Genomic DNA, 12,970 nt, shown 5'->3' with positions numbered 1-12,970 from the left:
TTTTCAAGTACAGTTAGAGCTATGGCACCAGGAGCATGGAGCATTGAACATTGTGTAAAATTGGCACATGAAACAGCATCTAAGGGTCAGTCCTAAGAAGACTGTTGTAGTACCATTTAGGAGAAATCAGATAGAATACACATATTGGAATCTCACGCTTTTCAATGAAACTCTACCGATGAAGAGGATACTGAAAAATCTGGGGGTAACCCTGGATGAGAATATAGTGAACCCCTCACATGAGGAGCACCTGTTCCAAAGAAAAAGGTTCTCTAATGAGTACCAGGAGAGCTTGTGGTAAAAACTGGGGCTTAAGCTCCAAGTGTATGTACTGGATATACACCACGGTGGTAAGATCTATGATCACTTATGGGGCTACAGTATGGTGGAGAAAGGTGAAGAGCAGGTACCTGCTAAGGAGCTTGCTAAGGTGCAGAGATTGGCCTGCTTAGCCATCACAGGTGGAATTAGCAGCACACCTACTGCTGGGATGGGAACCATACTGGACATGCCCCCATTACACCCGTGGGTAAAGATAGAGGCAGCAGCTGGAGCATACAGGTTACAGACTGACAAAAACTGGAAATCACTGGGATATCCAGGATCTCACACTAAAATACTGAGTGTGGAAATGATGGCCAACTATATAACAACTCCCAGCTGCTTCAACAAGCCTTTCAATGCAGTAGTTGAAAGTAGAGAGCTCTGGGAGAACAAATTTCGACACCGTACTGGGGACATAGTCTGGTTCACTGATGGTTCGAAAAAAGACCAAGGTGTTGGGGCCAGGGTATACAGCATGCCACCAAGGCTGGAGAGTACAATCTCTCTAGGGAAGATGGCTACTGTGCTTCAAGCAGAAATATCTGCTTTCAGGATGTGTATGGAGGAGAATTTGTGGATATGCTACAGAGGTCGTAGCATTTTCATTTATTCAGACAGCTAAGCAGCCCTGAAAGTACTGTCAGCCTATGCAAAATGATCAAATATCATGGCAGAATGCTACAAAGACCTCGTGGAGCTAGAGGAAACCAATAGGGTAAACCTATTGTGGGTTCCTGCTGAAATTAGTGGTAATGAGCAACTCAATAGGTTGGCCAGGATTTGGGCGATGACACCATTTTTTGCACCAGAACCTGCCCTGACAATCACCAAGGCAATGATCAAAATAAAACTGAGACTGGACAACGGGAAAGCATGCAGAATATTGGGTTAAGTTCCAACAGTAAAAACATGGCAAGGTACTGATGCCAAAGCCATGTTCTAAGAGAAGTCTCTCAATCCTGGGCTTGAACAGGAGAGAAATGGAATTTTTGGAGATTTGTGGTAAGGTTCTATGGGACCAAAATGCTGAGATCATCGGTCCCTAGACTTACACACTACTTAACCTAACTTAAACTAACTTACACTAAAGACAACACACACACGCATGCCTGAGGGAGGACTTTAACCTCCAACGGGGGGAACCGTGAAAAGACGCCTCAGACCGCGTGGTTACCCTGCGTGGCAAGAAATTAAACTCATGGTTGGACTATTGTCAGGCCAGGGGAATTTCAAAAAACACCTACATACAAGGGGGATAATAGAAGCAGAGCCCAAACGTAGGATGTGTGGTGTGGGTGTGGCAAATGCATCATGTATGATCTCCGAAAGCGAGGCATTGGAGATTAAAAGAAAGAAATGTGTCCAGCAAAGCACTAGTAAAGGGTCTCCTTGCACTGTTCAAGGGCATTGGTTGGCTTTACTAGAGACACAGGGAACGATAGCATACAATAAACTCTGTTTCGGAGTGGGCAGCAGCGGGCTTGACCAATGTTGTTCTTGCTTCCCTGATAAATATCAAATCAAATCAAAGTTACAAAATACGTCATAGAGAAACTGAGGTCCAGAACTAAAAATTAAATGGCCTTCATCATATTGCTATGACAGATAAAAAGTAAAACGCGGTTGACAGCCTGCACTTCACAGCTGATAGCTCAGACAGCAAACACAAATGAGAACGTAAGTTGTTAAAAAAAGGCATTCCATCAGGAAATGGTTGACTGTCAAAAGTTGAGTGCAATGTGCACAAAGTGGTGGGGGAGCACCACCTAAAAATGGTGATGGTTAAAAACACAGTGCCCAATATGCAACCTAGTTATAATTGTCTCCCCGCTGCAAGAGGTGGTCGTGCAAGCCCTTGGGAGAGGCTTAATAACCCAGAGCTGGTTCCCATGAAGGGAGGATCAGTGATGATGCCAAAGTGTCACCAACTGCCAACAGTCTGCAACACAGAATCATCGGAGGGAATGTAAGAACTTGTGGGCTGAGGTACAAGAACTGCAGCCTTGGCAGCAGTGTCAGTGGCCTCATTTCCTGTCAGACCAACACAACCAGGAACCCACATAAAAATAACAGTGGCTCCATCATGAGTGAGCAAGTGACAGCTTTTCTGGACCCATTGCACTAAGGGATGGACAGTGTGCAACATAGAGAGGCTTTAAGGGCACACAGAGTGTCTAACCAGATGACAACTAAAAAGCCTGTCACCGGATGTGCAGCGTGACTTGATACAGGGCGAAAAGCTCTGCTGTAAATACTGGCTGGAAGCTAATATGAAAAACGTTGGCACCAATGACGAAGGCACATCCGACACCATGGTCAGCCCGAGAGCCATCAGTGTACACAAAGGCACTATCGTGAAGCTCCATGCAAAGGTCATGAAACTGAAGACGATAGAGCGAGGCTGGAGTAGTGCCCGTAGGAAGCAAATGTAGGTAGAGGTGAACACGGGCCACCAGATGAACTCAAGGTGGTGAAGGGTTCACACTCGCCAGAAAAGTTGCACATAGTATGAAGTAAATGATGATGATGATGATGGATGATGTTTGGTTTGTGGGGCGCTCAACTGCGTGGTTATCAGCACCCATACAAATTCACAACCTTTGTTCAGTCCAATCTCACCACCTACATGAATGAGGATGAAATGATGAGGACAACATAAACACCCAGTCGTCTCGAGGCAGGTGAAATCCCTGACCCCACTGGGAATCGAACCTGGGACCCCGTGCTCGTTAAGCATGAACGCGACTGCGAGACCATGAGCTCCGGACAATATGAAGTTACGCTGCCTGAGCAAGAGCCTGAAGCGAACTTCAGGAGGTAAACGGAGAAGTGGGACATCCCATACTGGCGATCAAAGGAGTCATCGAAGGAGGCGGCATAGGATGGGTGGCCATGCATGGCAGTCAAATGGCATGCATACCAGCTGAGGAGGAAGTCATGGCAGTAGGATAGCAGTAGCTCGGCAGCTTCTGCATACGGACACTCAACCGGGCTAATGTAAAAGGCGCCAGTTGCCAAACAGATGCCATGATGGTGAATAGTATTCAGATGGCATAACAGGGATGAATATGCATATGCATAAACAAAGCACCCATAGTCTAGTTTCAAAAGGACAAGGGAAGATAGAAACAGAGGAGGATGATTCGATCTGTTCACCAGGAAGTGCCATTGAGGCCACACACGACATTGTGAGACCACATACAGTGGGCTGCCAGGTAAGACACGTGGGAGGACCAAGAAAGTTTCCTATTGAGCAGGAGCCCCAGGAATTTTATAGTTTTGACAAACAGATGAGCAACAGGCCCAAGATGTAAAGACAGTGGAAGAAAAACTGTGCTGCCAGGAATTCATACAAAGGTTTAGTCTGTAGGGAAATAAAAGTCATTGTCAATGTTCCATAAGCCAAGACGATCGAGATATCACTCTAGATGCCCCTCAATGAGACAAATCCATGGAGAACTGCAACAGATGGCAAAATAGTCAATGAAAAGGGAGCCGAAGATTCCCAGCAGGAGACAGGTCATTAGAGGGTTAATGGTGACAGTAAAGAGAATGAAGCTCAGGACGGAACAACGAGGCACACCGTTCTCCTGGATAAAGATGTCTGACAAGGTAGAACACACACATACCTTGAAAACTCGGCCTTTTAAAAATCCCTGTAGGAAACAGGGCACTCGGCCTCTGCAGCTGCACGTGTAGGGAGTATGGAGGATACCAGTCCAATAGCAGGTGTCGTAGGCTTTCTCCAAATCGATAAACACGGCCACAGTCTGGGATTTCCACTGAAAACTATTCATGATATGGGTGGACAAAGTGATGAGATGGTCAACTGCAGAACAGCAGGTTCAAAATCCACACTGCGCATTGATTAGTAACTTGTGAGACTTGAGCCATCATACCAGATGGACATGAATAATACATCCCAACACCTTGCAAACGCACAAGGTGAGAGAAATGGGGCGGTAGCTGAAAGGAAGGTGTTAGTCCTTACTGGGTTTGGGTATGGATATGACAGTGGCTTCACACCCGCATCTGGGAAACATGCCTGCCCAGATGCGGTTGCACGTACGAAGCAGAAAAGCTTGCCACCCAAGAGAGAAGTGCTGCAACATCTGAATGTGAACATCATCTGGCCCTGGGACAGAGGATCCAGATGAAGTGAGAGAAGATCTAGATCCCCCATAGTAAAGGCGGCATTGTAGCACTCACAATTCTGAAGAGGGAAGGTATGCCCAAGCCTCCTATACTCGTTTCCGATGGAGGAAGGCAGGGTGATAGTGGGAACAGCTCAAAATCTCTGCAAAATGGCGGCCCAAGATATTGTGGATAGCAAGAAGTTCACAATGACTTCATGTGCTACTGTCAGGCCAGAAATTGGGAAATGGATCTTGGTCCCAGTGTGTCATCAGAGATTGGCCCACACGATGGAGGAGGGAGTGGAACTATTAAAAGATTTAGTGAATGAAATCCAGCTAGCTTTTTTGCTATCCCAAAGAATGCAATGACATTGTGCATGCAACTGTTTATAATGAATGCAGTTTGCCATTGTAGGATGATGATTAAAATGCGGAGAGCACTTCTCCATGTGCGAATTGCATCACAGCACACCTCAGTCTACCAAGGGACTGGGACACAGCATGGTAAGGAGGAAGTGCGAGGAAAGGCACATTCTGTGGGCGGTAAGGATAACGTTTGTAAGATATTCTACCTGGTCATCAGAACTGGGGAAACAATGTTTGTCGAAAGTCACCAGGGAGGAGTAAAGCCTCCAGTCGGCCTTAGTAAGCTGCCATTTGGGTGTGCACGTGGGTGGGGTAGGTGTAAGCAAACTGATAGCACACGGGAAATGGTCGTTCGAGTATGTGTCAGAGAGAACAGACCACTCAGGACGATGGGCAAGCTGGGCAGAGCAGAAGGATAGGTCCAAATGTAAATAGGTGTGCGTGGAGTCTGAAATGAACGTGGATGCTCCTGTCTTAAGGCAGAAGATGTTAAGTTGACTGAGTTCAACCAAGAGGGCACCTCTCCCACAGGTTCTGGGAGAACCCTAAAGGGGATGGTGCACATTAAAGTCACCGAGCAGCAGAAAGTGTTGAGGTAGCTGTGCAATAAGCAGAAGGAAGTCTGTCCTGGTAACATCGAATGACGGAGGGGTGTAAACGGTACAAAGGGAAAAGGTCAAGTGAGGAAGGGAAAAGTGAACTGCAACAGCTTGAAGGCAATTAATCACGGAGATGGGTTGACTATGAACATCATACCGTATGAGCAGCATGACTCCCCCACAAGATGGGATGCCGTCCTCGGGGGAAGGTCAAAACGGACTGGTATGAAATGTGAGAGCTCAAAGTGGTCATGAGGATGCAATTTTGTTTCCTAAACACAGAGAACAAGTGGATGCCGCAATTCTAAAAGCAGCCGCAAATCATCTTTGCTGTATCGAAGACTGCGAATGTTGCATTGGAGGAGAGTCACGACAAGGAAAAAATGTAGGGCCAAGTGGCAACCTTCGAAGACACACTCTGTTACAGGGCAAAGAGGCAGGAGGACCCTGCTCCATGAGGTTTACAGAAGTGTCGGTATTCTTCTGTTGGCCTGCAGAGTCTAGGCCAGAAAAACGGTTGGTGGTGTGCACATGTGACACAGACGTTGGCAGGGCGAGAGTATCATGTGGCGAGTTGGCGAAGAAGACCATCTGCTTTTGTTTGACTTCTTGGAGCCTTTCCAGTTGGCAGAGGAAGACCCTGATGCTGGTTGGCTGGAGAGTCGTACGAAGTCTTTGGGAGTATTCCTTCCGTCCTCCTTGGCCTGCCAATTGTGTAGCTGGTGACTTTGCCCCATGAGGCCAAAGTTTGATAGCGTGTTGCACAGCTGGAGGAGGAGATGAGGACGCTACCATGATCCTGGGCAATTTCACAACCACAGTGCTGCATTTGAGGTCATGTGTCTGCTAGGCCATGTCCTTCGTGGAGTGAGAGGTAGCAAGAACAGTAATATAGTTCCCAGATGGTAGAACACAGGGTTTCTGACTAGCCAACAACTTGCAAGCACTTTTTCCTTCATCTGGATGTCCTGGACAGCCCACTCATCAAGATACATGGGACAATCACAGTAGGCGGCGGCACGGACACCATTGCAGTTGATGCAGCGGAGAGGAGGCGAACAATTGCGCTCATGAGCATACCTACCATAGGTTATCCATTTGGCTGGGTGTCGACAGGACTCTTGAGTGTGGTTGTAACGATGACACCGGTAGATTTGCATCGGGTTCCGAATAAATGGTCTGACTGTGGTAACTTCATAACCTGCTTTGATCATTGACAGAAGAATCACTCTATCAAAAGTGAGAAAGCGAGTGCATATAGTCACAAAGGAGGCATCTACTTTTTTCATCACCTGATGGACTGTAATGACACCCTGATCAGAGAGGTACGTTTTGATTTCTGCCTCGGTCACACCATCGAGCAGCTTAGTGTAAATAACACCATCTGAATAATTCAGCATTTGATACACCTCGATATGAACAGGATGGACAGGGAGGAGCAAAGCTGCAAGCAGTAGTTGTGCTTGAGAATCGGAAGTAGTCTCCAAAAGCAAAGTGCCATTGTATAAACAAGAGTAGGATTTCACAGGGCCAGCAATGGCATAGACACCTTTCTGAATAAACGGATTTACCGTAGCGAAAGACTCACTGTCCTCAGTATGTCAAACCACAAGGAACCGTGGTGCAGCTGGGAGGGTCTTTGAATCGTTATCCTCACTCCATTTAAGTTTCATAGCCCTTGACTGCTGTTAAGATGATTGGCTCACTGCGAGAAAATCCCCCACGATTTCCAGCATCGCCAATGGTGCACTTCTTCCAACTGGGAACCCCCTTCAGAATGGGGCGCACCCGCCTTACGTGATTGTTCACACCTCAGGTCACACGTCCCGGACACCAGACAAGAGCGATCAATCGGCAATTTAGGAAGGCTGCAGTTTATTCATCATACCTCCGTGGGCCTGGCCTCTGCCAGGGGGTACGTGTGAACTGTGTGTGTCGATCCGGAGCTGGAAACTAGGCATTACCCAGCCACCTATTATGCGTCAGATGGGTAGGCCGGCCTTCAGGAGCACCAGGGAGGAAGAAGAAAAAGAGGAAACTTCAATGCCAAAACAGAGGAAGGATAAGAGAAGGTGAATGAAGAAAGGAATGAAAAACAGTAGAAAGTATTTTGATACTGACTGCCGAAAATGCAGAATATATTTCAAAAAACAGCCCAGACATGATCCCCAAGGGTGGGGAAAAAGAACAGCAAGAGGATAGATGGATAGACATGCAGCATGGAAAGGGAAAAGACGCTGCAAAGGCTGGGACCCTGTGGTAGCCAAGCACGAACCCATCAAAGAGTGGAGAGGCCCCGCGGGAGGGGGTAGAATCTAGTGGAAGCTGCTATGACGCAGTGCTGTTTACATATTATATGATGGGACCTGGTATCTGTCAATACTTCATGTAACCTTCATATATGGTGTTTCAAGGACTCAACAGGGTATCTCTACAAGTAATGTAGCTGGCAACAGTTCACATCCAAGATGACAGGAGCCCAGTGTCCTGCTCATAGTTTATGTTGGTTGGTCACTTTATTATTTCGATGGTCTCTATTATTTTTCTCTTACAAGTTAAGTGGCTGCTTGGCTAAAACATGAGACTGCTTAAATTTTATCACCCCCCCCCCCCACATTTTTTTCATATTATGCCATTGCCTATGGGTATGAGGAGATTGAGTTAAGGACAGTAGTGGAGGGGGGATTACAGACGTTGGGAGAGTGTCAGCGGATAGTGGAGTGTGGTGAAGAGAGTGTAAGATGGCAGAGGGAAGGATGGAGAGAAGGAAGGAGGATGTAAGAAAGTTAGATGGAGGGTGTTAGAAGGTGCTGGCTGTGAGAGAGACAATATGCAGGACAGCAGAGGGGGGTTTGGGGGGAGTAGAGAGGGACTGGTGGCTGAGAGGGGCTTAATAAGAGTTTGCTGTGGATTTAAGTATGACCCACTGACCTACGAGGCAGAAACTTCTAAATGGTCTAAGTGACAGACTGCAGTGATCCGTCACATAGGTGACCAATCGCTTCTTGTATCACACGTTTGGAGGGGGTGGGGGGGGGGGCAAATTGCAGTGGTCTGTCACTCATGCCTGGGACCCATAAGCATACATGCACTAAGAGCCAAAATCTTGGTCTAGAACAATTTCGCAGTGTTTGTCGTGTACTTTAAGTGCTGACAGCTAATTCAGCACATCAGTCATAGTTGGGTCATGTTATAAGCTTGGAAATATTACAAGAATTATTTCAAACAATCTCAACAGTTCCTATGATTTACTGACAATGAAAAGAAACAATTCAAACATTTAGAAAAATGCAAATCTTTGCCGAAGCAGGGAAAAAAGGTAATGAGAACATCTTTTTGGAAATACTGACAATATTCACTGTTAAATAAAATGGTTACTAAACATGTGTTATCACATGAGTTAAGACAGTATCGAGGACTCACGGGACAGTCTCTAAACTCATATGGTGTGGTGTACACTTGCCCTGTTCAACACACACTGAGTATTTGTTGTAAAGGTAATCCGAATCGGAATGCAGCATATCAGTTAAGTGGAGTAACAGTTTATTGGGCCAATGGAGAGTCTTCCCTTTATATAAATCATATGACACTGATCCTGCCTCTCAGTCCCAGACAGTCACATTGTGTTTGAAAGCTGTCAAGAGTTTGAGGACTGCTGCTGTGAATTCGTCATCTGCACCACTGCGTTCTGAACTTCTGTGGAAATTCAACTAATGTCTCATCAAACCTTCCATTTCCCATTCATCACGCCTTCGAAATAGTAAGCAACTGTGTTTCCTTCAATCAGTTTTGCAGACAGTACTTCTTTAGGAGTGTTCCTCCAATTTCTCTCTGTGTCCCAGTACAATGCATTTTCAAATTCAATAAGGTAAGGTTTTAGCTATCACTAAAATACTGAGTAATTGTTCATGTAATATGATGGTCAACATGCAGCTTCTCTTTCAACACATGCGACATGACCTTCTCCATGTGAGATTTTCCACCCTGATCAGCAAGCAACCCAATGTACACAATGCACTTTTTTACACGACTATCCAGGTTGTTTAGCATGTATATTTTGACACTATATTTATGCCTTTTATTTCATATATGTTGTTTGAAGACCAACCTCCCCCTTCAAAGAATCATTGATTAATCTAAAGATAGGTCTCTTCCTGAATAATAAACTCCACACATTCTATTGTTGAAGTAATTTAGAATAGGTCATATTTTATATAATCGATCATCTACTATTGGGTGATCTGGCTGTGAATTTTTAGCAAAATTAATGAGTAAGTCACATACCTGCCCCTGCTCATGGTCATCATTATTTCTCTTTTTTGAAACAGATTTTCTTTTTTCCGATACTCCAGTGATCAAGGGTTTTCATATTACCCATATGTAATGAAATATCAAAGAAAGACAAATATTTGATATTTACTAAAAATCCTGTACCTGTCCTTTGTATTATTGCTCAAATGTAGTCACAGCATTATTTGTTTCATGAACTAGATGCTGGAGAATGGCTTCTGTAAGTAGTAGCCTTAAGAAATTCATAGGAAAAAAGCTGGCGGGATGAATGAGTACACAATCCTGTTTTGTAAATGGATGACAATGCCTGTCATGTGGTTCATCATGGCTTGTTACACCTTACTAATGTGTGCCAGTGTAGGTTCTTCATCATCTATGATTTCATCACAATTATTGATTCCACATATCCTTTATTCCACAGTATCGTCATTAAGACATGTTTCGGTATTTTCGAGATTTTTAGCCATCCTCCTCCAACTCATCTTCAACCTCAAAATCGCTGTCTTGTAATACATTCAGTACTTAATCAGCAGATACTTTTTCAATTTTCCTATACTTTTTAGGGTTAGTAGGTTTGGGGGTCTGTTGACTAGTTGTCATTTCGAACAATCTACCCCACAGACAACTAAGCCCGTAGAAAAAAATTATATACATATAAAACGGTAGGCACAAAATTGTTCCCAGACACGCTGCTGTTTGTACAAAAATGTATGGGCTAGTGGCTCATGTTTATTTTTACAAGCATCAGCAGCAGCAAACGTGTTAGGGTGGCAAGGTGAAGTGTATTTGGACACTAGAAGGAAAAATGGGGAAAGGAGAGGAGAGGACAAAATATTTGGAAGGCAGGAAAGAAAAGTAATCTGTGGAAATGCAGGGCAACAATGTGGGTTACAGAGGAAAAGTATTAAGTGGGCACAGCAACAAAAATAAGAAAAGGGTGGTGCGAGGTGATGTGTTGTGTGAAGACAATAAGGTCATTTGGGGGGGATGCAAATGAACACAACTGCTTAAATATATATAAACCAAAACAATTACAAGCTTTCGTAATTAATGATAAATAATGGGCCAGTATTCTTCACAATGATATTACCTGTCGTGCTGTGGACATTCGGTTGAATACATTCCATAAGACTATTCCCACAACTGTTTCATCTCTTAGGTAGAAGATGACACCTTTCTCATAATTTTCACCTTTCTTTGGTGAAGAAGGAGCAGATACAGTTGCTGGTACTGGCATCTTGTCCTATTCCAAAGAACAAATGGAAGGAATACTATTATTTATTAGATAAATTTTAACACAACTAGATACCATAACTTATTTAAAAGGAGTCAAAAGTCAGTACACATTATATGTAATAGCAACATACCTCTCCACCTTTATTTTTTGCATCTATGGCTGATATTTTGGCTTCAGAAGTACTATCATCACATGGCTTGGCATAGACTCCAACAGTTGGCAATTGTGAATCAACAATGCCTATAGCCTCAAAGCCAACATCAGGTCCCAGATCAGACCAAAACATAGACTGATGCCAGTAATGCTTTCCTGTGCATAATGGAAGAACTATATAATTCTATGCATGGAAAATATTTAGACACCACTAATTACTAAATAACAAAAGAGGAAATTCATCTACCATCATGTTAGTAACATGAATGATCATTACACAATTTTGTAGCCAAATCACATGGTAACACTAATTTCTTAGTAAAAACATCACGCCAATGAATGAAATTTTTTTAATAACTTTGTTTATGTTTATATCCAAATGATGACAAAACCGCATGACCACCTCTTACAAAACTGAGTTATCTTCATGATTCATCACTAAACAAAATATCATACAGAACAAGTTCAGAGGAGTTCGGCCTGAAAGGTAACTGAAGCAGACGAATGTGTATTGCAAGAGAATCCATCATGATCACATTATCATTGATTCATACAAACTAAGGACTTTCAGGTCCTTTCCAAGGTCACAAAGTTTCTCAAACAACCTAAATCATACAAGGTTTTAGATTATTTTCTGAACACAAGGGACTCTGAAACTTCCTGGCAGATTAAAACTGTGTGCCCGACCGAGACTCGAACTCGGGACCTTTGCCTGGAAGGTAGGAGACGAGGTACTGGCAGAAGTAAAGCTGTGAGTACCGGGCGTGAGTCGTGCTTCGGTAGCTCAGTTGGTAGAGCACTTGCCCGCGAAAGGCAAAGGTCCCGAGTTCGAGTCTCGGTCGGGCACACAGTTTTAATCTGCCAGGAAGTTTCATATCAGCGCACACTCCGCTGCAGAGTGAAAATCTCATTCTGGAAACAAGGGACTCTACTTTGATCATACAATAATTATTTGTTCGAATGATACCACTGGAAAGTTAATCTATTAGCTCTAAGAATGGGCAGTGAAAAACATGAAATGGTGTTAAAACTAACAGATATTGCAGAAAGTTACTCACCGATATGGTGGCAGTAGGCAATGGCGCAGCACGGTAGGAATAGTGAATACCAAACAAAGTCACTACCTTGCTGCTGAGTGTCACCAGCACGACACCAAATTTTATGAACATGAGGCATGGAATAAGAGAGTCTTGCAGCGTATACACCAATTTACAAACCAGGCTGCTTAGCATATGTGGAGATGGTGTAGTACGGGTGAATAATAAGTCTCTCACCACGAAGTGTTTCACCACGCAGCAGGTCCGTTGCAGTGGGGGACAAACATGATGATGATGCTGTGAGCAGAATACTACGACAGATACAGTCAGCACTAAGTTGGCGGGAGCCCACTAGGAACCGAGTTATTGTCCTGTACCAGTTGCCAATTGCTGTAGTAGGCAGGTATCCAGCTGCATGGCGGACATGACAGCTTGGGGCGGAATTCAACATGTAAAGGAAGAAACTCGCTGCCTTAGCAGATGGCTGTAGAGAACTAGAAATTTATGAAGCTGCTAAGAGACGTGCAGCAGAAGGCCACCACATGGTCATGCAATTCTCTCCTTCATATGTTCAAAAAATGTGTGTGAAATCTTATGGGACTTAACTGCTAAGGTCATCAGTCCCTAAGCTTACACACTACTTAACCTAAATTAACCTAAGGACACACACACACACACACACACACACACACACACACACACACACACACACACACACACACACACACACACGCGCGCGCGCGCGCGAGGGAGGACTCTAACCTCCGCCAGGACCAGCCGCACAGTCCATGACTGTAGCGCCTTAGACCGCTCGGCTAATCCCGCACG

At 44.5% G+C, this 12,970-nt stretch overlaps 1 protein-coding gene across 1 annotated transcript in view; it reads right to left on the bottom strand.

Moving 5' to 3' along the window:
* LOC126198593 (apoptosis-inducing factor 1, mitochondrial) overlaps positions 1-12,970 on the bottom strand; it is a 127,032-nt gene that overhangs the window by 14,448 nt on the left and 99,614 nt on the right. The window contains exons 10-11 of the mRNA XM_049935042.1: positions 11,083-11,261; positions 10,806-10,958 (exon numbers count right to left, since the gene is read on the bottom strand). Of these exons, the coding sequence (XP_049790999.1) occupies positions 10,806-10,958; positions 11,083-11,261 (332 nt within the window). The remainder of the gene's footprint in view (positions 1-10,805; positions 10,959-11,082; positions 11,262-12,970) is intronic.

This window comes from Schistocerca nitens, chromosome 8 (assembly GCF_023898315.1).
Source record: "Schistocerca nitens isolate TAMUIC-IGC-003100 chromosome 8, iqSchNite1.1, whole genome shotgun sequence".
Taxonomy (NCBI): Eukaryota; Metazoa; Arthropoda; class Insecta; order Orthoptera; family Acrididae; genus Schistocerca; species Schistocerca nitens.
This window is presented reverse-complemented; position numbering and strand designations above follow the sequence as displayed.